This window comes from Eulemur rufifrons, chromosome 1, assembly GCF_041146395.1.
Source record: "Eulemur rufifrons isolate Redbay chromosome 1, OSU_ERuf_1, whole genome shotgun sequence".
NCBI lineage: Eukaryota > Metazoa > Chordata > Mammalia > Primates > Lemuridae > Eulemur > Eulemur rufifrons.
Window position 1 is genome coordinate 14,352,572 of NC_090983.1, and position 27,040 is coordinate 14,379,611.

General features: G+C 42.7%; 1 protein-coding gene across 1 annotated transcript in view; it reads right to left on the bottom strand.

Moving 5' to 3' along the window:
• SGPP2 (sphingosine-1-phosphate phosphatase 2) overlaps positions 1–27,040 on the bottom strand; it is a 105,147-nt gene that overhangs the window by 66,086 nt on the left and 12,021 nt on the right. The window contains exons 2-3 of the mRNA XM_069466884.1: positions 13,819–13,844; positions 5,554–5,563 (exon numbers count right to left, since the gene is read on the bottom strand). Coding sequence (XP_069322985.1) covers positions 5,554–5,563; positions 13,819–13,844 — 36 coding nt within the window. The remainder of the gene's footprint in view (positions 1–5,553; positions 5,564–13,818; positions 13,845–27,040) is intronic.

Genomic DNA, 27,040 nt, shown 5'->3' on the forward strand with positions numbered 1-27,040 from the left:
TGATGATGGTGGTGATGGTGGTGGTGGTGGTGGTGGTGGTGGTGGTGGTGGTGGCAGCAGAGGCAGTGAGGAATTCTGGAAAGCACTTCTTGATTCCAATATGCAATCACCTGGGAATCTTATTACTATGCAGACTTTAATGCAGTCAACCTGGGGCAGGGCGGAGCCTTCTAAGGAGCTCTCAGGTGATGCTGATGCTGCCGGCCCATGGACCACACTTTGAGTAGCTTGGGAATCAAGGACACCCAGGTGAAGGGTTTTTAAACACAAAAGTAAGGTTCTCAGGTTTAATTCTCAGCATTAGAGAATGCCTCAACTAGAATTAAAAGATCATGATAACATGATAAAAGCGACAGATAAAAATGCTGGTAACAAGCCAGAGGGGAACAGTTAGCAAATTCTGCAGAGGATCCTGCCTCAGTCCCAACGCAGGACCTGAGCCCAGGCAAACAGCTGGCCTATCGAAAGTCCCCAGGGGAAGAGCACACGTGAGACGTGCCCCACTGAAATAGCAGCCTGACCACAAGACCAACTGTTTATGCAGAAAGAAATAAGTCAGCAAGCTTCTTGCCTTGATCCGAGAGGGGTTTACATAAATTCCAGGATGACACATCCAAAGTTAGTTAAGAAGGAGTCATGAAGTTTGAAAAGTATGCTTAACCTCTCAGACCATCACAATACCAAACACCAAAAAGGGCTTTTTTTTTTTTTTTGCACTGCTGTCAGAATCCTGGCTTAGAAACAAGTTTCTCAGACCTCCGCAGGGAACATTTGCCATAATATTCTCTGAAAATAAAAACTAAGAGGAGAGTATCCCATTATGATCAATGGTTTTGGTTTTTGGAAGTTCTAAACATTTTTTTTTTTAAACTCAGCCTGGCTGGGAAATTCTTTGTCATTTCTAGCTACATCTGCAATAATATACATTCAACCTAAGTAGGCCTGCACACTCCTTCTTAACAGCTCCTGAGGACTGACTCATGGCCACATGCTCGCCCAAGATCATTCTCAAGGTAGGCAACATCTTCAGGTGATCGGGATTGTGATTGTAGGAGGAGATGGGTTATCAGCCTATGGTCTCCAGATTGATAGCCATTTATGGAGACCAGGGCCTCCTTGGAAAAATTCCTTCCAAGGTCAGAGTGGTGTTCCCAAAGGGAAGAGATTAAGAACTAAAACTCTCCATAGCCTTGTTCACTGATTCTCATGCTCTGTGTACACTCAGACAGAAATTCTGGTTGATAGCCTAGAGAATGGGAAGGGCAAATCTAAGGAATATGATGACTCTTCAATAGAACCCATACTTTGCAGAGTTTTGGTCCTGCTACCTCTTTCTGAAAGACTATGCTTTGGTGGCAAGCCATGAAACAGTGTAGAGATGGAATAGTTGTCAGATAAACACTCTCTCCAAGCTATTATAAGATACCAACTAGCATGTTAAGACACCAGGTGCAAACCCAGCAATGCCCAAAATTGTTTAAAAAATTGAAAACAGCAAATCTTTTCCAAACAGAATATGTCTACATAGACCATTCATTCACTGCTCACCCTTCAGTGACAGGAGGCTGACAATAAGCAAGACTATTTCATTTAGCACTAAGTACGCTGGTGAAATGAAGGCAGGAGAATGTGCTACAAAGTGATATATGTGTGTTAGGGGATCCTTTCCAAGGAGGAGCCATTTCAGTTGAACCCTGGATGAGGAGAGGACTTGGTTCTGCTGGGGTCTGCAGGTCAGAGACACGCTTAGTGAAAGGCCCAGAGCAGGACACAGCTGTATGTGCTGGAACATGGCAGGTGTGGGAGAAAGACAGTTGGAGTCAGAGCAGAAGCTAGACCACGCCAAGGTGTGAGGTTGAGGCTGGAAGCAATTGTAAGCCACGGGGGAGCTTTAAATAGGAGCAAGACTTGCTCTACTCTAGGGAGACTAAAACAAATTTTGGCTTAGAAACAGTGGGGTGAAGCCCTGCTTTAATTCTTTTGGTTTTGATTTCTTCAACTTAGTGGGGAAACATCATTAATGAACAGTGCTGAACTTAAAAAGCCACTGGGGCAGAGTCACATCACTTCTACCACTGAGGGAGACGTGGTATCCTGAATTCACAAATCTATTTGCTAACATGCTCCCATCACTTTTAATTACTCATATATTTTTTTTAAGTTTCGGGAATCAGGACTTTCCCTATAAAGAAAATTAAATGATGATTACTCAGGAAGCCTAAGGACGATTGGCAGTGTCCCTTGAAGGGGAAAACAGGAGGAAGGAGAAAGTGGAAGGGTTTCTTCTTTCAGCCTCGAGTCCAGATAGAATTACAAGTTGGGTGATCTAACCGATGTCTGCACAGTGCTTGGGTGATTAAAATTTCAGGATGGCAAGACCGAAAGTCAATAGAATGGAAGGACAACATCGAGTAAGAGGGCTTGAAAGGGAACTGCACACAAATCGCTTTCACCTGCTTAGCTGGCATTTGTTGGGATCCCTCAGCTGTGTTCGAGAACGTGAGGGAGGTCTGAGGGGACTGAGGCCAAGGTGGCTTTTATTAATATTTACAGCGGAGTCTTAGTTGTAGCCTTTTACACAATTTGAGCCCTGTTTTCCTCTTGAAAATCTACCAGGTTTTAGCTCATCCTCTGAACATATATCTCCTCTTTCTTTTCCTCAAGGGCCAGCTATCACATTGGAAAAGGCTGAACCAGTATTACAAATTGAGAAATCCCTGAAATTGTGAGACAGTGACCCATGGTGGCAACAATGCCCCTCCACCTGAATCTAGAAACGGGTCTTGCAACTGGACAAAACACTGCCTCATCATCACCTTTAAAACTCTGCACCTGCAACACACTGTTTGCTGAGGAAGAAAATGCAGGAACAGGACAGGGGAGGGTCAGAAGCGAGCCGTCCGTCTGGCTAGAACAGCAATTTGCAGCCATCATTTCAGAGACCAGAGAGCGTGAGCCTCTGTTAGAGAATTTCTTCCACAGACAGTAAGAGCAACAGGAATCGACACAAAGAGCAGAAATAACCATTGCCATTTTTTTTGTAAAGGGGGTGGGAGAACCAGCTGCCCTTTAAATAATCAAAATGTCTTAAGAACTTAACCGTTTTTCAAAACATTTTGGATCCACTAAAACCTGAAACACATTGTGCTGAACATTCTTCCATTTAATTGTTAAGCCCTTGTGTGTTCAGGGGAATTCGGGGGGCACATGTTTCTGATTCTCTTATATTAACTTATCAAAATGACATTTGGAAGAGCTATATGATGTTCAAGAAGGAGTCCTATGAACTTGGGTTCATTAGTTCTAATCCAGGAATCTCCCAACCCCCCACCCCAACGTACATACATAGAATTCAGAACTTGGGAGGGTAGACTCAGAGTCTTCTAATCCGGCAGCGTGTCCTCACCCATTCCTAATTCCCTCCCAAAACCATTTTCTAAAGCTTTAAAAGGCACCAGCAAAATGTAAGAAGGTTATTTAGGCACATATATGGTTTTCTTCTTGATAATTTTTTACATACAAAGATTTTCTTTCTGGTTTTTTTTTTTTTTTTTTTTTTTTTTTTGAGACAGAGTCTTGCTCTGCTGCCTGGGCTAGAGTGATGTGGCGTCCAGCCCAGCTCACAGCAACCTCAAATTCCTGGGTTCAAGCGATCCTCCTGCCTCAGCCTCCTGAGTAGCTGGGACTACAGGCATGTGCTACCATGCCCAGCTAATTTTTTTCTATATATATTTTTAGCTGTCCCGATCATTTCTTTCTATTTTTAGTGGAGACGGAGTCTCGCTCTTGCTAAGGCTGGTCTTGAACTCCTGACCTCGAGCAATCCTCCCTCCCCGGCCTCCCAGAGTGCTAGGATTACAGGCATGAGCCACCGCGCCTGGCCTACATACGAAGATTTTAAAAGCAAACATTTAAATCAGACAAAAACAAAACTCAAGTCTCACTAGTTTGTCACTAAAATCAAGGAGGATTTATCCAAGTGCTTTCCTGCTTCTCTCTTTATTTGGGCTAAAGGGCCACAAAATTTGTAGCTTGGGATTTTCTTTATCTAAGACAATCGTTTTAAGTAGGTGTGTGTGTAGATGGCGAAGGAGGATGAAGAGAAAAGGTACATCCTCCCTCCCCATTTCTTCAGTCCAGCCCTTCACTTTCCAGAGCTCTGGAACCCAAAATGGTGACAACAGCACTTGGGAATGGTTTTCCTTTCTTGATCCATCTCAGTGCCTGGGGTGAATGTCCAGATGTGCTAGTGGATACCTGTGGTCAGGCAGGGATGGCACAGACCAAGGAGGAACGTGATGAAGGCGAGAGGACATTTTGCCAAGAGGGTCTCGCTCTCTCCACGCTCCTCCTGAGCCTTGTCTATTTAAAAACTTCAAGACATTCCATCAATTTCCGTCACATGTTCAAACCCCACTGGAAGGCTATCTCTGAGGAACTTTAAAGCCATTTGTTGCAAAAATAAAGTCAGGAAAAGCTTTGAAATTGTGTGTACACACATAAAAGAACATTAAGAAGAAAACCATGCTGGGTGGGAACAATGGTCCTCCCCAACCTGCCCGTCCCTGACACTCTGATTTCTTTGTGCCCTGGAAAGTTGTTTTTTTTTTTTTCTTAATTTTTTTGAGTTAAAGTTTTGGATTTTTGTTTTTTATATCACTTAGGGTTTTTTTTTCTCCTGATTATCTGATTATTACTTATTTTTTTCCTGATTAACATATTTTCCTTCAGAACATCTGGAAGTTTAAAAACTACATAAAGATAAAATCAAAATTGCTCATTGTCCCACCCCTCAGACTCAATCCCTTTGAATGTCCCCACTGGTCTTTTTCCCCACACATAAATGCGAATGCCTGTGGCGGTATGTATTTTAACAACATTGTGATTGCACTGAATCTTACATTTTGAAGTATTTCCCTAGGTCCCCAAATGTTATTTTAGATGATTTTGGTTGAGCTTTACTTTTCAACTTTTTAGCTCCATGTTTGCTGTGTTCCACCTTCTCACTCACCTGTTCTCACAGCAGATCCAACAGCTGCCTGAGCCTGCCAGAGGGCAGACGCTGATGTGAGCACGAATCTTATCACCCTTTCTAACCAGCTCCCTGCCCACGTCTGCTGGGGCACACGGAGGCACCAATAGGCCTCTCTCTCCACCTCGATCATTCCTTGACCTGACCAAATAAGCATCCACACTGATGTTTCCTGCAACCACCTGCTTGAATTTCTTGGACTTGCCGATGCTTGCTTGTTTTGTTTTCCAGGACCGAAGGTCTCCCTGCCATGTTTTTCGAAAGCTCTGGGGATACACTTTAACGCCTTCCAAGGGCGACAGCTCAGAGACACGCTGCTGAGGAAATAAAGAATGACCCGGGGGCAGGCATGGCCCATGACAATTGCTATGCTGGGGTGGAGGGATGGTCCCCTGTGCCATCTCGCATAGGTAAAGCCAAGTCCTCTATGGTTGGAAGTCCTGGGGATTTGTACACGAACCACAGCCTGCCTTTGTCTGATTCAGCCAGCTCTGGCTGAGATAAACAGATACGAACAGAACCGGAGGGGATCTTGGGGTTGGCACCACTCTTGGGCTCAATGTCAGACCTGCTGGCAACTCTGGGGAAGTTTGAACTTCCTCACCTGCGTGGCGGGTATAACACCAGCTTCCTTATCGAGGTATGCAGAAAATGCAATGCAGTCACTTATGTGAACCACATCATACCATATCAGACACACAGAGTGTGCTCAATAAATGGTAGTTGTGTTTGGCATTGCTTTGTTAACAATGTAAATATTAATAATAATAAAATGTCAGAAGAATATCCCATTAGAGTAGAACACAGAGGAGAGAAAGAAGGTATTAATAAATAAATTAAAAAGATTTTTGAAAATACATCACAGGGGAGAAGGCAGGTCATTCATCCTGGAAGGATGACCCAGATTTTGCCAGAAAGAGGAAGAAAAGAGGGACATTCCAGGAGGAAGGAACAGCAGGAAGAGAGGCATGGAAGCTGCAAGGCACAGCGTTCCAGGGGCAGTGAATGGCCCAGGATAGTGTAGCCCGAGTATAAGGTACTTGTAAACAGAGTTGTAGGTGGCGAGGCTGGAAGTAGAGCCCAGAGCCAGCGGGAAGAGCCCTGGCAGTTGTAATAAGGTCGGGCTTCACACATGGGTAACGGGGAGCCCCTGAAAGTGCTTCAGCCAGGAAATGACGTGATCAGAGATGCGCTACTTTAACTGGCTACCACTGTACTCATATTCTTATCCTTCCTCAGTGATTCTGCATCTTTTTCAGATGCAAATTTGCCTTAAGGAGAAGTCGCAGACACGCTGCTGCACACGCCCATGAGCCTCAGCCACTCACGCAGTGTTCTCAGAGGGTTTTATACACAACTTGGCCTCCGCCACCCATAGCCCAGCAGGCCCATCTGGGCCTCCCCGTGCTCCCATTTCACGTCTGAAATAACATCTAGGGGCTCAGGAGTCTCTGTGGGCCGTCCTGGAAGATGAATAAAGCTTGGTTTCTGTGTTTGGCCTTGGCTTTGCCATGTGGCATCTGATGATACAGTTATTTAGCAAGAAACCACAGAAACAAAAACAATTTGATGAAACCCAGAGAAAGTGAGTCCTCCCTCCATGGATGGCGACCGAATGCCACAGGCTGTGCGACGACCCACCCTGAATAGACCCGGAGGCCCTGGGTTTTAACCAAGCTCCATCACTGAGTGCCGCGTGCTTCGGATTCCTCCTCTGTACACAGGGACTGCGGTTCCTAGACCCAAGGAAACAAAACTCGTTGAAAATATCAAAGTGTGGAAAATGTGGTTATCATTTCTTTTCACAGGAATTTCCAGAAAGAGCTGTGTGACCAGAAATGATGACCCTGCTGCGTCAGAGATGGGCAGAGAGACATGGTTTTGCAGCTTTGATAAGGAAGGGAACCAGACCAAGGTAAACAACCTGCGGTATCTTTGCTTACACAGGGATGACAGAGGATCAGGGAGAGCATGGATTTGGCGGCCAGAGGGAGAGAGAGAATGTCTGGGGTCCTCACAGCCCTCATTTCAGAATGGTAGACAGAGGTCCATGGACATAGGCCCCTACCTACTGCCCAAGTCTCTCTCTCTCTCTCACACACACACACCCGCCACACTCCTCCACCCTGTTTCATATGCTGTAATAAGAACCTGCCATACTAAACCAGTTATAAATCTCAGGTCCTGAGACACTGTCTGAAATGGAGGCTGCTCTGGGCAAAATAATGACGTCAGCATCATCTGCGTCCTTGTCCTTTTAAGTGTGACCTCCAGACCAGCAGCATGGGCACCACTTGTCAGAAATTCAGCATCTCCAGCCCTACCCCAGACCTGCAGAATCACTGGGAATTTTAATTAGGTTCTCTGGGTGATTCTCCCGCACATTTAAGTTTGAGAAGATTAAAGTTTGAGAAGCACCGATCCACATCTACTGAGAAAAGAAAATATTTGAATGTACTGAGATTTTGCTGTTCTACCTGGGCCTACTTGATGTGCACACATGCGCAGGGAAACTACTTACAAGCACGAAAGCACTCAGTGAGTAACAGGCAAATATTCAGAGGCAGAAAGTAGAGTCATGGCTGCCTGGCCCTGGGGGTGAGGTGGGGAGAAAGGGAGTGACTGCCAACGGGCATGGGTTTCTTTTGGGGGTTGAAATGTTCTAAAATTGATTGTGGTGATAGTTGCATAACTCTGTGAATATACCAAAAAGTCATTTCAGTAGGCAAATTACATGGTCTGTGAACTGTCTCAATAAAGCTCAAAAAAAAAGGAAAAGCACTCAGCAGCCTTGGAAATACCAAACTGAAGACTCCTGACTGTAGCAGAGACCACCTGTATGTCCAGATCTTAAGGAATAACTCTAATAAGTGACGCTCTATCGTCCCAGCTTAGTGAGGTTCCATAAAGCGAATGTTAGGGAGCGGAGTTTCTTTCAGCGAAGAGGCACGAAAATGGTCACTGGCTCCTAAAACGAAAAGATTCAGCACCTCCCCTAAACCCAGGCAGCTAGCGTGCATGTCCAGAGTGACTCAGACACCCAATTCTGATGCTCCTCCAGCCATGTTCTGCCCCACAAAGCAAGAGAAGATGCCCAGTCTTCTAGACCATTCTTTAGGCATCTGCAGTTCCAGCAGTTCCTACCCAAATGCCCGAGCCCACGTCCCATGCCTACACAGGTCTCTGCCCCAGGTCTGTCCTCCCCAGGATGGATGACGACACAACATCCCAGCTGAGCATGGCTGTTCGTGGGAACGCAGAACCCAGACGGAGCCTTTGCACAGTCCCATAAGCAACAGGCTGCCTCCCTCGCTTTGCCACGTTTCAGTGGTGAACCCTGCGCGGTCGGAGAATTCTAAATTTGAGCCTCACTTTGCAGGTCACATGAAGATACAGACATCAAAGTAGGAAGTCAAATATTATTTTTAACGGTTAGCTTAATAAATAACTTCTAAAACATTTTGACCTATGGAATCTCAGTCTACCTGTGTGCCCTTGCCTTAAAACTTTGCAATTTTAGAGGTCGCCTGATTGTTTTTTCTTTCCAAGTTTGTCAAGCAATAAGTGAGTATTTTTGGTCTTCCCCTCAACATGCTGTTTTATAAGTAAATATTAATTATGCATTAAAGGCCATCTCATCTTTTCATGACTTCATACATAATAAATACCAAAGATTTATTTTTTGTTCCAAAACAATATAGGAAGTTGTAGGACAAGGAGCATCTTAAATATGTTTACTTTCACGTATGCCTCATATTTGCAAAACATGGTAGTTAAAAACATAATAAAACAGGAAATGAAAAATGATGAAAAAAAACCACTGAATAGTTTACAATATTGATAAAGTTTAAGGCTCCTCTTGGGCTACTTTTCTTCTTCTGAAGGAGCAAATCTTTTATAAAAAAAATTCAAGCCTCTGGAGACTTTTCTTTTTTTAATAACAGAAAGAGCTTAAATGGAACTTGGGGAGGGGGGACTTAATGAGTTTAACCATGAGGGTTTAAAGCGTCTTTCATGGCTCTTTGATTCTTCTTAACTAAGAGTTCGGTGACATAATCCCAGAAGGGGTGATTTTGTTCTTGTTGTCATGTGTCAACCCAAAACTTGAGCAGGAGGAACAACCTTACTTTATTGCCCTCTCAGAATATTCTGCTTTGGGAATTGTGTTTATTCTTTGTGAATTGAGAAGCTGAGGCCAAGCTCACAACTTCCCTTTGCTTCCCTTGAGCGCACAGATGTTACCCAAGCCTGGTGCCAGAGGGGTTGACACCCACTCAGATATATCCTAGCCCAGAAGACACTCAGAACATGCTACCCCGTCCCTTATGCCTCCTGTCCTCTGGATTCCTTGTGGGAGCTCTCCAGCTTTTTCTTTGTAGTGAGGATTAGGTTTAAATACAACAAATTGTATAGCACATGCTTCAGAATTTCAATCATTTTAGACACTGGGCAGGTAGGGGAGATGGGGAAAATGATCTCAGATAAGACTACGACTTTGTAAATTGCCATAGAGCCATGCTGTTCAATATGGTAGCCATATGCGGCTATTTTTAAATTTAATTAAATAAAAAATCTAGCTCCTTGATTGTACTTGACACATTTCAAGTGCTTAACAGTCACATGAGCTGGTGGCTACCAATTTGGACAGCGCAATGTACAAGCTGCCCATCATCACTGGAAAGTTCTCTTGGACGTGCTGAATACAAGAGTCTGAATGTTGTTTCTGTAATCTCAGTCAGGTCTTCTTTTACTCACTCTGGCATTGGTACTGTGATTTCCCAAACCATCACATATTTGCAACCTAAAGCAATTTATTCTTAAATCCTAGACGTAGATAATAGTGATAGTTGCAGAGCTTTGTGAATACACTAAAAACCACTGAGTTGTACATTTTAAATGGGTAAACTTTGCAGTATATAAATTATACCCCAATTTTTTAAATAAAGCCTAATTGGTCAAATATCAAGGAATGATATTATAACCATCTTGTCAAGTATCATATAGAGCAGCCAAGATGGTCTTATTCAAATGTAAATCGGAGACAACAGATTTATTTTTAAAAACAAACAACCCCATCCTGCCATGGCTCCCAGCTGCACTCAGAATAAAGTGCAAATGCATGATCATGGTCAAAGGCTGAGCTCTGAGCTCCACTCATCTCTCCTGCCTCCTTTTTTATGTTCCAGCCACTCTGGCCTTATAGTATAATCTCTTACTCGTGCATGTCCAGCATATTCCAGCCTCATGGCTTTGTCCTGAGCATGTTCTCCTCCTGGCTGGCTCCTTCTCATCTGAGATGATGTCCCCTAAAATGTCTCCACCCTCAGAGATGCCTTCCTGGGCTGCAACCTCCATAGCTCCCCAGCACGGCCTTATCTTCTTCATAGCTTGTAGCCCACGGGAAGTTCCCTCACTCCTGTACCTGCTAGTTTGTTTGTCTGAACTGGACCACAATCTCCTTGACAGCAGGGATCTCAACCACCTTGTTCCTGCGGAATTCCTGGCACCCAGCACAATGACTGCTGTTCTGCCCACCACACAGTAAGCATCCAATAAACATTTGGTGTAAGAACACACAGAGAGACAAAGAGTGAGCCCACCATCAGCACATACTCTGCTTGGAAAATAGCCACCAAGGGGTTCTTGATGACTACCCGGGAGCTTTGGAAAATACACACGCCTGCACTGCACTCCCAGAGTCTGATTTCCTACATCTGGAGCGAGGCCTAAATTGGTCTGTTTTCTAAGAAGCTCTGCTGTTTGGTCCAATTGCCTGATTTTCAGAGGAGGTAACGAGGCTCAGACCTGCCTGAGTTTTTAGCCAGTCAAGCAAGAAGCCTGGTTGTCAAGTCCGAGAAGCTCAGCTACCCAGGAACAAGTCTACGTGTGCTTTGGATCCTCCACTGCAGAGATCTCCATGGCGCATTAAGGAAAACCTAGTTGGAACCACGGGTCTGGAAAGACCTTTCATAACAGGCCACTTTAAAATTAATCACAAAATAGAGTCATGTTATGCCTGAACTCCCTCCTTCCTCTTCCAAGTTCTCCTAGTATCGAGGTTTCCACCTCAGCAGAGAGCTGCAGCACATTTCACCATGGATGCTTTTCTCCAGAGTTTAACCCCGATAGAACGGTATAAAACACTGGACAGTGACAATGGGAAGCGTATCCACCAAGAGCCACCTGGGTTTTATCTTCCCTTATTTATTTATTTATTGAGAAAGATAAACTCTTCCAGGTTCTCCTCTCTTTATCTTTAGATGCTGGCAGGATAAAGAGAAAATTTTCTGATTTGTATTGGCAAAAAAGACATGAAGTAAAAATGGTCCCATTTCTAAAGGTTTCGAAAGAACCTGCTTGTTACAGAGGAAAATTCAATGGTAATTGTTAACAAAAGAAAAGGATCACAAAATGCATCTGTGCTTTTTTCCAAAAGCACCCTTATCAAAAGAGGCAGGTCAGGACAACGGTTGGTTAAGAACCTGGGTTTCAATCCTTGCTCTACCATCCACTCGCTGTGTGGCCCTGGACAAGTGAGTTAATCTCTCTGTGTTTCCTCACCTATAGAGAATATAATACCGTTGACCCTTGAACAATGCAGAGGTTAGTGGTGCTGACCTCTGTGCAGTCAAAAGTCAACATATAACTGTGACTCCCCCAAAACTTAACTACTAATGGCCTAGCTTTGACCAGAAGCCTTACTGACAACACAAGTAGTCAATTCACACATATTTTGATATGCTATATACTATATTCTTAAAATAAACTAGAGAAAAGAAAATGTTATTAAGAAAATCATGAGGAAGAGAAAATATATTTACTATTCATTAAGTAGAAGCGGATCATTATAAAGGTCTTCATTCGTGTCTTCGCGTTGAGTAGAAGGAAGAAGAGAAAAGGTCTTACTGTCTCAGGGGTGGCAGAGGCAGAAGAAAATCTGCACATAAGTGGATCCACACAGTTCAAGCCTGTGTTGTTCAAGGGTCAACTCTCTCTAACTTACACAGCTGTGAAAATCAAATGCATCAATGTATGTGAAGCCTTTAGACAGTGCCTAATGTATAGGAAGTTCTGAGTGGCCAGGTGTGGTGGCTCACACCTATGATCCCAGTCCTTTGGGAGGCTAAGGCAGGAGGCTCTCTTGAGGCCAGGAGTTCAAGACCCACCTGGGCAACATAGTGAGACCCTGTCTCTACAAAAAATTAAAAAATTAGCCAGGCATGGTGGTGGCTGAGGCAAGAAGATCACTTGAGCCCAGGAGTTTGAGGCTACAGTGAGCTATGAGCTCACTCCAGCCTGGGGGACAGAATGAGACCCTGTCTCTAAAAAAAGTTAAAAATAATTAATTGATTAAAAAAGAAAGTTTTTGACGTTAATGTAAGTTGTTGATGTTAATAATAATGATGATTACTTCACCCTGCAAGACATTAAACAATTGCAAGGCAATAGGTTTCCATGTATCTCTGCTACCATGCTCAGTGAACAGGAAAATATATTTTTTAAACTTACATATTATTTTTTCCCTCCCTTTCCTTCCTTCCATTCATTTAAGAGTTTGATATTTACCTTCCTTTACTTTTAAAGCCTTTTTTTTTTTGAGACAGAGTCTCGCTCTGTTGCCTGGGCTGGAGTGTTGTGGTGTTAGCCTAGCTCACAGCAACCTCAAACTCCTGGGCTCAAGCGATCCTCCTGCCTCAGCCTCCCGAGTAGCTGGGACTACAGGCATGTGCCACCATGCCCGGCTAATTTTTTTCTCTATATATTTTTAGCTGTCCAGGTCATTTCTTTCTATTTTTAGTAGAGATGGGGTCTGGCTCTTGCTCAGGCTGGTCTCAAACTCCTGACCTTGAGTGATCCTCCCTCCCCGGCCTCCCAGAGTGCTAGGATTACAGGTGTGAGCCACCTCGCCTGGCCTTAAAGCCCTTGTAAAGCTGTCAGTGTGCAAACTAAGGCACAAAGCTAAGAGGCTGCAGGAAAGTATAGCAAGCACCAGGTTCTGCACCCTCAGAGGAGAGGAGCGTCGGCTGCATCTGGAGAGGGCTGTGGCTCACAGGACAGCCCAGGGCTCCGCACATCAGCCCTCCAGGCGTCTGTTCTGCCATTTCTCAGCCACACAACGTGTAGGGTTTAGGCTCGATGGGCACATCAAAATAATTCTTTACACACTTATTAGACTAGAGAAAGAGGCAGCTGGAGAGTGTTATGTGTGGTCACATGTTTTCTAAATGATTAATATGACTTTCAAGGTATTCATCATCAGTGGGGTGCCGAGTACATTATACTTTTTAGGTCACATGAAGAAAATAAGCTAATAATTTTACAGGTCACTTTTCCTTTTTCAAAATATCCCCCAGATGATTGATTTCATAGATACTTTGAAGATTATTTCTGGGAAGTTTTGTTTTAGTGGGGAGTTTTATTAAGTCTCTGGTTACAGCTCCCCCCTCCTTCTCTCTTCTGTTTAGTATGGTTTTAATTCATTTGCTACTTCTCACTGAAAGTGAAGAAATGGGGGAAGGGGTGTTAGAATTCCAATTAATTAAGAGAATAGAACACATTATGCATTTGGTCAAAACACCCGCTCTATATCGTGAAGAAAATACACAAAGGGCATAATATCTATAAATCAATATGGAGTAAACATTAAATGGTTAAAAAGAAGAGAAGAAAAAGAAACCTGTCACCCTATTCATCCAGGGAGCTCTCGGAACTGGAGAAATGCTTTCGTCAGAGTTTGAGTTCTAGGACGCAATGGAAAGCCGAGAGAAAAGGGAGGTTCTTCTCACGTCTTTCTCCTCAAACCTGACAAAGGCTTGGCACGGGCCCCCGTCCTTCCCCAGGAGTTAGGCTGGGGGTAGCAGGGAGACGCGGCATCAGAGAGAACCTCCCCGATCAGGAGTTCTGCCAGCCTCATCTCCCCAATACACTTTTTTGTTTAAGAGAAAGCACCACCAGTGAGCAATTTGAGTCCAGCTGAATCACCGTAGTTGCAGATCCCAGAAGAGACTGAACTCTCCCTGCCTTTGGAGTGGGAAATCTGCCTGCCTGCAGATAATTACTTTAGCCTCAGCTATGCTTAGTTGATTCCAGACTAACGATATTGGTAGAAAATGGTAGCCTATAACTAAGTGAAAGAAAGAGAAAAGAAGAGAAGGATGATGATTCTTTGAGGAGTTTCCACAAATGCCTGTGCTGCTGTGAACAGAGCTGCAACGTTAAAGCCATTAGTCCTGGGAGGGCGGACACGAAGCTGCCTGGTACAGAGGAGACAGGGTGTTACTCAGGCAATCGCTGATGTCATCTTCATCTGCCAGGCGCGGTTTGCTGGTAAATACAGTGGGGGGCTGGAAGAACAGGCGCTACAATGTGGCAGGAAAGAACACAGTCTATATTTTATATCCTTAGTTTCCTTAAGTGGATGATTAGACTGAAGCATATGGAATTGACAGTATTTATTTTTGACCCAGAAGATGTCAATTTCTTATGTTTCAACTCATAAATATAGAGGTTCTCCATTTTAAAAGAGGAATTCTGCCAGCTCAACTCCATGTCTGCAGTTGAAAAGATGCTCAGCCTTCTCCTGGCTGATGGGGCCAGTGTGCCCAGGTGACCTCACAGATCGGAGGTCACAAACGAACACCCCGCACACAGAATTATGACCCCCAGATCTACACTCACTTTGGCATGCACACAATTGGCTTTTAAAAAATGAGTTGCCAGAATTTTTAAAACTCCCCAGATTTCATAACCCCTCTTGAAAATCAGGTTGGCAACAGTGTGCATTCCCACGGGACTTGCAATAGGAACCAGCTGATGTGAGTAAGGGCTGCAGCCTTAAGAATGGGGCACGTGTTCTCCATGTTCATCAAAGTCATAGACCTTTGACCATTTTAATTTTTCGTCTGGCCCGGGTGGGCTTTCAGTCCTAGGTTAACTAAATAAAATTGTGTTTGTGTGTCCTCACCCAGAATGGCAAAGCCTGCAATCCAAGTGTCAAAAAGTGGATGATATTCTGACATGTTAACTGGAAACCCTCTTTCCCTCTCTACATAGCGGTCTCCCCCTCCCTGGTCTTTCAGAGAAGGTTCATGTGGTTACAAGGACCATATGGGTAGAGAGGGAGGGGACAAGACAGAAAGCACAGTTGGGCGGCAGCGTCTGGAGCAATCTCACAAACAAGAACATGTTTTCAAAATCCCCACAGCCGGGAATTCTGCAACCTCTCTCTGTAATCCAGTCCTAATGCAGAGCAACCTTCACGGTCAGGAAATTCTGCCATAAATAACCCAAATCCTTCATGCAGCTTAAACCTATTTCCTCTTACTCGATGCTCACTGGAGATGGGGAACAGCTGGTCACCGTTCTCTGTACCAAGTTCTTTGTCAACTGGATGATTGGATTCTGGCTCTGGACTGCTGTCATAATTAGGAGTCTGACCGTTTCCATATTGCGCTGTCTGCAAAAGCATGTAAAACGGGGAGATAAAATTTTGAGCGTGCTGTGCTTCAGAAATGTGCCATCAGGGGAACACAGTCCCTTGTCATGTCACCAGGCTGTTCACAATTAATAACCTTGTGAATGGGAGATTTCTGCATGGAAAAACAACAACACTAGCTCCGCAACATGAGCATAACATCGGATAATGCAAAGAGTCTCTAAATGCCACCAACGAAAACAACACACCAAGTTAGCATTTATTAAGTGCTGCCTGTGCTTCCATTATCGGCATAATCTGCCATGCTCTTCACAACACCATGTTAGGAATTACAATTAGTCCCACTTTCAGGTAAGGGAACTCAGTCCCACAGGGGCTAACTTGCCCATGTTTACAAACCAATGAATAGGAGAGAAGTGTTTAAACCCAAGCAGTTAGACTCCAGAGCCTGTGCTCTCTCAGCCAGCCCTCCATCCCGCACATGAACCAGGGGCTGGTGCATCCACGCAGCTCACGACACGGTGGAATACAGTCTTTTTATTTCAACAGCCACACATGGCCAGGAGAGACCAAGTCGTCATGGTAAAAATCAGATGTGGTGCTCCTGACTTAGTGCAAAGATAAAACCCAAAAGAGCTTTATGTCACTGAGATTGAATTCTTCTTGCAGAGTCCTACAAGAGACCTCGGGTCTCCACTTAGATGTACACACTAAATGGTCGCCCAATTCCCAGCTGTATCATATACTCCCAAGTGTGTGCTTCAGAGTCCAGCCTGGATCAGAAGCTAAATCCCACCTGGTCACTTTGGATACCGGCCTGCCCGCCTCAGTGTCTTTGGCAGTAACAGGGTGAGAGTGGAAGTTGCTTCATGGTGTTGGAGGTGCAACTCTCCCCGCTCCCTATCCCTGCGTCTAGCTGTAGGTTTCCTTACTGTACTTATTTCTACCTGACGTTCCTTGTTATTTGCTTCTCTTGGGGGTTTTTTGTTTTTGTTTTTGGCTCCTTCACCAGACTGTAAGGTCAGTAGCGAAGGGGCTTTGTCTGTTTTACTCACCACTGTATCCCCAGTGCCTAGCTCAGGGCCTGGCATACAGTAAGCACTCAGTAAGTATTTGTAGGTTGACTAAGTTATCACTAGGAGAATTAAATGAAACCACCTATGTAAAATGTAGTGAAGATTAGCTCTTCCTACTTCTCACAAGGTTTTCTCCTTCACACTGAATAATCTGCTATTAAACTTTGTCTTAGGTGTCTGATTTATCCACCTGGGTTACCTCCATGGTTATGCAATGATCACTCCAATCTTCTCTTTTATTGTGGAGCCTTGGCCTCGATATCAGGGTTCCTTGCTGCCTGTAGCAATACCTCCTGAATGTCCCAGTATAACTCAATTTCTCAAAGCATGGCATACAGACACCATTAATTGCTTACTAGATATCATTCACTTCCTTTTGGCTTGCTAGCAGAACACAGACACAGGTCCTCCTTTGCAATTAGGGGTATCCATGTGACCCAGTCCTGTCAGCGAGAATTGGGGTGGGGGAGTCTTTTGGATATGCTTTTGTTTTCTTTGTAAAAAGGATATAGGCAGCTGTCACTACTTCCATCTTGTCCCTAATTTGAACATGGTTCTGATGCCAGGAGCAACAGCAGCTATCTTAGCATCGCGAGGCAACAAGCCAACAAGCGTAAGATGGATGAGCAGAAAGAAAGCAGCAGCATGAGTCCTTGATGATATCGTGGAGCTGCTGGACAAATGTCAGAATTCACCAACATTTAAACCTCTTGTTATATGAGAAAAATAAAAATTTCAAACAACTATCAGCAGAGTTTACCGTTAACCTATAGCAAAAAATCCTTAATTGATCTACTGAGTTTATAGTCTTCCTTTTTTCTTATTTTCCCATTTGTATCCATAATATCATTATCAAGGCCCCAAATCTTTCAGGCTCAAAATGTTATCTTTGAATATGAAGCACAAAGAAGGCATCCATCTCCAAGTCCTGTCAATCTGTTTAAAATGTCTCGGTCTAATCAATAGGGATATGCACAAAGATATCTGTGTTTACATTAGCAAAAATGGAAAGGATCTTAACTGACTGGCAAAGATAAATCATGATAAATAATGGATAGAAGTGAAATATTATACAGTCATTAAAATATTGTAAATGAATGTTTATTGATGTGGAACAAAGCCCAAGATATGTTATTTAGAAAATCAGGCTAGAAGACTTTTTTTTTCTTTTTTTGAGACATTCTCTCACTCTGTTGCCCAGGCTAGAGTGCTGTGGTGTCAGCCCAGCTCACAGCAACCTCAAACTCCTGGGCTCAAGCAATCCTTCTGCCTCAGCCTTCTGAGTAGCTGGGACTGCAGGCATGCGTCACATGCCCGGCTAATTTTCTCTATATATTTTTAGTTGTCCAGCTAATTTCTTCCTTTTTTTTTTTTTTTTTTTTGTAGAGATGGGGTCTCGCTCTTGCTCAAGTTGGTCTCGAACTACTGAGCTCAGCCTCCCAGAGTGCTAGGATTATAGGCGTGAGCCACCATGTCCGGCCTAGAAGACAGTATTTTTGTTAAAGATGGATATAACATATGCATAGAAAAGATGTCTAGAAAGCTATGTCCCCAGCTAGTAACAATGAATATCTCTGAGTGATCTGGGTATTGAGATTGACTGTGTTTTTTTTTGTTGTTGTTTTTTGAGACAGATTCTCGCTCTTTTGCCCTGGCTTAAGTGCCGTGGTGTCAGCCTAGCTCACAGCAACCTCTGTCTCCTGGGCTCAAGCAATCCTCCTGCCTCAGCATCCCGAGTAGCTGGGACTACAGGTATGCGCCACCATGCCCGGCTAATTTTTCTATATATTTTTAGTTGTCTATATAATTTCTTTCTATTTTTAGTAGAGACGGGGTCTCGCTCTTACTCAGGCTGGTCTCAAACTCCTGACCTTGAGTGATCCTCCCACTTCGGCCTCCCAGAGTGCTAGGATTACAGGCGTGAGCCACCGTGCCTGGCCAAGAGATTGACTGTTTTATTTAAAACTTTTGAGTATTTATAGTTTCTGTAGTAAACACACTCCTTGTATAATAAGAATAAAAAGCTTTGCTTATTTTGTTTTGTTTTTGTCTTTAGTGTCTCTGACTCATCCCTGTCTCTCCACTCTCCTGCCATTATCAGAATCCAAGGGGAACCCTTCAGCCACTGCCTTCCGAAGGCTCCCCCACCTCTTATCTCACGATTTCAACCTGTCCCGTACTTAGCCCCCACATTAACCCTTCTCATCATCTACACTCTTCATGCTACTCCTCTCTTTAAGTTAACTGGTTCCTCTAGGATTAAGCCCCCTAAATCCTCAGCCTAGCATTCAAGGACAGATTGCGCAGACACCTAACCAACTTTATTTCCACACTTTCCTTTATTCTCGTTAGTCTGGTTTCCCAAATATTCCTTCACAAGGCACGTTTATTCCCACCATTGGTACCTTACTCCATGGTTCCCTCCTCCTGGAATGTTCACTGCTGACAACCCGAATCCATCATGTTCTTCAAAGCCCACCATATCCATCCATCCTTTCTTTCTTTCTTTCTTTCTTTTTTTTTTTTTTGAGACTTAGTCTTGCTCTGTTGCCTGGGCTAGAGTACAGTGGCATCATCATAGCTCACAGCAGCTTCAAACTCCTGGGCTCAAGTGATCCTCCGGCCTCAGCCTCCCAAGTAGCTGGAACTACAGGCATGTGCTACCAGGCCCGGCTAATTTTTTCTATTTTTAGTTGCCCAGCTAATTTCGTTCTATTTGTAGTAGAGATGGGGGGTGGGGGGAGTCTGGCTCTTGCTCAGGCTGGTTTCAAACTCCCGACCTCAAGTGATCCTTCCACTTCGGCCTCTCAGAGTGCTAGAATTACAGGTGTGAGCCATGGCACCCGGCCCTACTGTATCCTTTCTCACAAGCCTAGTCCGAGAAAGGAGCTCCTGGACTGGTGCATGGATGAGACAGGCAGCATTTAAGCCAGGGACTGGGAAGATTCAGAGGAGAAGACAAAGTTCAAGGCTGCTGGATCCACAGAGCAGGCACGGAATGACTTCACACCCAATCAGTGGCCATCAGCCTTTTCCACACACACTCCTATCAACAGCAGTGGCTCTGTATGGCCTAATCACTCCAAAGTGATCCTGAGCCTCTCCCCTGGGGACCACCACCTACATCAGAGAGCATGAGCTAGGGACATCCTAGTCCCTGGGGTAGCTTCTACCCTGGGAACCCTGGCTATTCTTCTTCTCTCTAGAATTTGCTAGACCAGGGGTAGCAAATTCAAATGCCTGCATGGGTCAAGCAAAGGGGGTAAGTCAACAAAACAATTGCCAGTATGAAACAAGCAGGCGTGGCAGGGACTGGGAGGTCTGCTATGGAGCAAGGAGGCAACTGTAACTGGAAACCGACCTCTCAAGGTTGTGCAGGGATGCAGGCCAGTGCTGCTGTGTCTCCCATTTGCTTAAAGAACAGAAGCCAGAAGATCTAGAAAGGTCACGCAAATAAAACCACACGTGAACAAAGCATGTCTGTGGTCCATGTTTGGTCCAACAGGTCCTGCTTTGTGACCCCAGCTCTGAGGTTCAATGAGGGCCACCAGCTTCAGCGAAGCCAGGTCCCAGCAGCACCAGTTAAGCTACTACCCTCACCTTACAGGGATGACCATTACCCACATGGGGCTCTACAGGGGTGGCTCTATTCTCATACCTCTACACAGAGTCAGGGACTGTTAAAAGAGCCTCCTTTTCCTGGTCACTGAACAGTTAACTCTCTCCTGGGTCAGGGGTCTGGCCACAGACTAACAGGAGTCCAGATGTTCACATGCCCGCAGCTTTATCTTAGTACTCATGCTTAAAATTTCTTTTATTATACACATCTAGGAACGACACCAATCGGATATCAGACTGAGGTGGGGGGTGGGGGAGGGGATGGGTGCATGCCTACACAATGAGTGCATTGCACACCGTTCGGGGAATGGTAACACTTGAAGGTGCTGACTCGGGAAGGGGGGGTGGGGGCGAGGGACATATACCTACATGATGGGTGCAACACACACTACCTGGGGAACGGACACGCCTGGAGCTCTGACTTGGGGGGAAAGGCGGTACATGGGCAACGTATGTAACCTGCAATTCTGTATCCCCCATAACAATAAGATGAAATAAAAAAAAAATTTCTTTTATTTTTAAATTCTCTTAACTTAAAATATTCTAGTCTTAAACATGAAATCTATATTTCATATGCTCTAATAAAAAAAATCTCCAAGGATTTTTTTTTCCCCATACAAAGTCCATATGTATTGTTTTCTAAAACCTGGGATCTTCTGTTGTACCTAATTCTATGTTTGGTAAGTTTCAAATCCTCTTAACATTTCCATCAGAAATCTTAGATGCAACTTCTCTCACGATGTTGGTTGAGTGTTTTCTTATGGGGAACCAAGGAATCTGGGGAAAAAAGGTTTTGTTCAATTGAACTTTGATGATCTTTGAAAAAGAATTTGTCCTCTTCCCTCTTATGTGATGCTCATCTGTTTACCTGTCTCCCCTGATGAACTGAGAGCTCTTTAAGAGTAGGGGCAGCAGGCACATCCCTCCCAGGGGGCTCAGAGTGTAATTCAAGAATCCAGGACATCGCATGCACTTCATAGATATTGGCCGAATATTACTAGTGTTATCTCAGAATAAGAGACACTCTAAAGTATACCTTCCGTAACTCAGTAAGTTTAGATAAAGGGAAACAGAACCTGGAAAAGCATTTTTATGACAAATGATTGGGTCACAGAGACTACTAGAAAGAAGGACTATAAAATTCCTACCATGCAAATTCTGGAAAACATCATGGTTAAATGCTTCAATGTGCTGCAATGCAACAATTTAAAGCATATGATTAGCCCAAATTTTGGGGTCTACCATCATGAAGTGGCATAAAAAGGTAGATTTGCACCATCTATATGGTACAAGCCCCTCCTCCAAGAGATCAACTTCATTCCAGAAAATAGTAGAAGTGGCATCACTAGTAGCAGTGGCAGCAGCACCGGTGGTGGAGGGATGGGAGAGACAATAGTGAAAATAACCTGTGAGGGCTTTGAGGGCTTACTTGATGCCAGACACCGTGTGTTCAGCACTCTCACTGATGATCTCATTTATACTGCAGAAATCTCGGAGTTATGTGTGCTTGTTTCCCCTTCATTTCACAGAGAAGGAAACCAAGGCAGTAGAGGTTATGTGACACGCCCAAGGTGACACTGCTGGGACGTGTAAGAAGCCAAGCACCACCTTAGCCTATCACACTGCCCAAAGCACAGCACTCCCTGCAGCACACAAACTATGCCAACAGCACCAAAAACAATAAAACTGGAAAACAAACTACAATACCTGCTTCTGGCATAATGCAGATTTCCAAAGGAACCCCCAGAGAGAAGAAATAATAGGAAAGGATATTACTCCTTCTCTCTCTGGTGGCCCCTCATAAATCCTTTCCTCCAGAAATAAAATAAGCTGAAATTTAAAAAAACATGATTCATAGGGCAGAGCCAAGTACACTTCCTTTTCATGATGTAGTGCTTCCCCTTCACAACACACCACCATCCTGGTAGTATATTTTCAATTTTAAGATTGTGATAATTTTTAGGGGAGAAGCTCCTAAAAATGTCATTTTCGAGTGTGGGTATTTTATAAAGGTCACTACACTCAAATGTGACAATTCCTTCTGAGGCGTTCCTTAGTATAATATTGTGATTCAATATTTGATCATTCTAATTTCAGGTTTGTCCAGCCAGGCTTCACTCTAACTGATCTATTGATTCTTGCTGAACTTGTGGTCTGAACCTTAATACTACTGAGCACTATAAAACAGTGTCTGCTCTGAGGGAGGATGAAGTTAAGGGTCCCCTGAGTCAAATCTTTCCAATGTTACACCATCGTATTACAGTGGAGTCATAAACTGCTAGATGCCTCAGAGTTCAAATATCAGTACAGAAACACATTGCAAAAAGAAACTACATCTTAAAACAAATTTTGGATTTTTAACGAAAGGAAACTAATTTAGTTATCACCTTAGGAACCGGATATTTTATGTTCATGGATGTTTTCATAATTAAGCAAATTTTATGATTCTGGTGTCCAATATTCATGGACACATAAAGATGAATTACACAATTAAGTTGTCCAGTGTTTTTTGTGCTTTTGAAAAATCATCATCCAAGAAAGTCAAGGGTGGGGGTAAGAAGATACTTTTAAAATAATACTAGTACAAAAAGTCTATTAGATAATAGTTTTATAATGTCTGCTATAAGCACTAAATGTTGCTATTGATTATATCATGACAAAGACTGAGTATATTTCAAAAACGGAAGGTTGATTCAATAATAGAAAAATCTCTTTTAACTCACCCTTTTATAAGATTAAAGGAGAAAAAAGCATACTGCTATTTATTAGATACAGAAAAAAAATTCAATAAAATTTAATCATAATTCATGAAAACATCTCTTAGTAAACTAGCTCTAACAGGAAAAAAGACTATATAAAACATACTAATTTGTGGTGAAATGTTAAAATCATTCACTTAAAATCAAGAACAAGAGTGTTTGCTATCACCACTTCTACTCAACATTATACTGGAGGTTCTTGCCTGTGCAGTAAGGTAGAAAAAAAAAAAGAAGAAGAAGAAAAGAAAGGTATAGGAATTGAAAGAGAAGAAACCAACCTTGTTCTTTTGGTTGTTTTCATAGCAACTCCCCCAAAATAAGATGTGATCTGTTAGAATTAATAAAGGTTTAGCAAGATTACCAAGTCAATACACAAAATTCAATTGCATTCCAACACACCAGTAGAAAACAGAAAATTCGATCTCAAAATGTTATTTTAATAGTAACAGAAAATAAAGTACCTAGGAATAAATCCAGCAAGACTTTGTGGAGAAAATTATAAAACTCTACTGAAAAACATTTTTAAAAAGTAAATGGAAAGACATACCATATTTAGAGATAAGATGACTCTATATCATAAAGATTCAATTATGCCCAAATTAACCTACAGTTTTAATACAACTTTCATGAAAATTAATATCTCTAAATTATTGTGCATTTCTCTGGGAAAGTAAAAAAGGTTTTATTCTTAGAATTTTCATTAAAAAAATCCTTTCATTCTAGTTTTTAAAGTCAGTAATTACATTTTATTTTTAAAATAAAAATGAAAAAATTCCTGTTCTTCAATTAAGAACCAGATTGACTACTTGAAAATATTAGTTGTGATGCTCCTAAATTGCATCCTACTTTAAGATTCCTTTACTTCAACCTCTGTCACCAGATTAAGAGAAACCAAGATCCAACACAAAACATGCCCAAGACATTGCCTGAAGGTGACTAAACAGCTAGAACCGGGACCTACAATAATCAAAAAGAGGTGTCATAAAGCAAATTTTGAAGAAACTACAAGAAATACGTGCCAAAAATTTCCTGAAGGGAGGGGGTGAAATATCATTCAACATCTGCTTTTCTTAAGATGTTCCTGAGTTCTTTAATAATGCATTTCTGGCCAAGAAGAGATCTTTTTGAGGCTGAAATCTTTCAGCACATTAAGAAGTTCCCATTAGTGCAAAAGAACATTGTGTATTTTAAGCTCTTGGCATTTCATATGGTTGCTTGGACGGGGTAAGAAAAGATATACTGGAATTTCACATGAGGTCTTTCTGCAGAGACAGAGGGGGCACCGTTTTGTTCCATTTAAAACGGCTACTGGAGTACTTCACACAGTTTAATGAATAGTGCCCTCAAGGTAAGGACTATAATCAATACAGCTGATATTTGGCACTTTGTTACAAAGACATCAATGATAATTTTTGTTCTAATATGAAACAATGGTAGTAATCTCAGTAACTATCTAATACTCCTCAAAAGTACATCTAGCAGCCCTGGAATCTAGAATTTTTTTATATACAATAAAAAGAACTTAATTTTTTCTAAGCATAAAACTCCTACCTTCTTACAGTAAAAAATGCAGAAAATACAGAAAAGCATGAATAAGAAAATAAACATGACTTTTAAATCACTGTGCCTAGAGATCCAGTGGTGACGTTTGGTTCATCACCCCAGATCTTTTTTAAAAACATATTCAAATATATGCGTATACAGTTTTAAAATTTGGGTCATATTAAAAACGTCACTTTTTAGTCTTTTTTTTTTTTTTGGTTGAATGTGTTCCTATGTCTAGAAATACATAGAATTTTAATTCCTTTTATATCCTTTGGGTATTATGATTAAGGTTTTCCCTTTACAGAACACAGTTGAAAAAACCTTTTACAATGAGTTATTTGATAAACACTTCCTGGTGATGAAAACTACCTGTGGGAGAAGAAAATAAATCTAGCAATTAAAAAAATGTAATAATTCTACCACTTGGGGACTGGATTTTTTTTTTTTTTCTAGACAGAGTCTCACTCTGTCACCCCAGGTAGGATGCAGTGGCATCACTGTAGCTCACTGCAACTTCAAACTCTAGGCTCAAGCGATCCACCTGCCTCAGCCTCCCAAGCAGCTGGGACTACAGGTATGCACCAAGACACCCAGCTAATTTTTCTATTTTTAGTAGAGACGGGGTCTCGCTCTTGCTCAGGCTGGTCTGGAACTCCTGAGCTCAAGCGATCCTCCCACCTCGGCCTCCCAGAGTGCTAGGGTTACAGGCGTGAGCCACTATACCCAGCCAGGGACTAGATATTGTTGACCTTGGGACCAGGAAAAGCAGCCTTTAAAGTATGAGTCAGCTTCCCTGCCATAGCCCCAGGCCTTGTATCTGGAGTGCAGTTTAATAAAGAGAAATAGACTTTACTTTTTATGTGTATCAGAAGAGAATTATCTCTTTCATAATTTTAATTTATTTTCAATGAAATTACCCATGGAAAAAGGAAGCCTCAAAAATTATATCTTATGCTAAATATGCTCTCCTGGTTTTATTTTACTGTAGTTCATACATACTATACCAGCTAAAGCCACACAGCAGGAATAAACATGGGTGAAAAAGTAGAAGGGAGTGTAGATTTCAGATGACTCTTTTTAAGATGTTTCGTGGTTAAACGAAGGTGAGAGAGTATCAGATTCCAGGGCTGCTAGGCTGAAAGTAGATGTTCTACTGTGGGTGAAGAAGGGGATTAATGATTATGAGCATGTTTGTACACTGAGGGAAAAAAAGACAACTGGAAGAGAGACCGAAGATGCAATGTGAGGATTTGACCTACTTGCAACACCAATTTAAAGTAGCTTAACAAAATAAAACAACAAAAAAAAATTTTTTTAAAACACACAAAATACCTGAAGCTATAAAACAAGTCAGTCAAGATAAAATTAAGGACAAAGGCGTTTTGACACTGAAACACTTCTGTGTGCTCTCCCTGGCACATAGCAGAGGTCAGTGAGCAGGAGGCTCCCAGCCAAGCCCTGAGGCTCTGCAAACACGCAGCAGCACGGCCGGCTCAAAAGGCACCTCAGAGGAAAATCTCCCGAACGCTACTCTACCCTTCCTCGGTTTCCTGCAGAGTGTGCAAAGAATGCCGACAGGGAAAGCTGGGAGAAAGATGGCAGAACCAATTTTTATAAGGCAGTATTAATTTTTTTAAAAAAGCTTTTTGTTTTGAAATAATTATAAATTCACAAGCAGCTCAGTTGCAAAGGGAGAAGTCTCATATACCCTTCACCCATTTTCTCCCAATGATTTCATCTTACATAACTATACCGTGATATCAAAACCAGAGATCTGATGTTGGCACACGTGTGTGCATAGTTCTATGCCACTGTCACGGGTACAGATCCCTGGAACCACTACCGTGATCAAAGACACAAAACTGTTCCACCACCACAATGATCTCCCTCAGACTACTTCTTTGTAGGCATCCCTCTATTCTTTATCCCTGTTTTCCCTCTTTATAATGTTGTCATTTCCAGAATGTTACATAAATGGAATCATACAGTACGTGATCTTTTCAGACTGGCTTTCTCACTCTGCCTAATGCCCTTGAGATTCATCTAAACTGTTGTGTGTGCCAATTGTTCACTCCTTTTTATGGCTGAGCAGTATTCTAAGGTACGGATGTATCGCCGTTTATTTAGCCATTCATCTTGTGAGGGACGTTTTGGTTGTTTCCAGCTTTTGACTATTACAAAAAAGCTGCTGTGAGCAATCATGTGCAGGTTTTTGTGTGAATCAGTTTTCCTGTCTCTGGGACAAATGCCCAGCAGTGCAATTTGTGGGTTACATGGTAAATGTACATTTAGTACTAACTTTGAAATATTAAAGACATAAGTTTCTCTTTTCTAAAGTAATATTTTCCCATAACAGATTATTTATCTAGTGAGTTAACTGGGCCTGGGGTCAGGTGGCATTGGGGAGAAAAGGCATTGATTACCAAATAAATCATTCTAGATCTAGGCAAGGATATTGTGTGGCTGGGCCTTATTACGACACACGGGCAGCATAATCAATGCAGGTATACCTGCTATACCAGGAAATACTCGGGTCTAGTGTGGGAAGTCCCCTTTCTATCCCTGCAATGGCCCC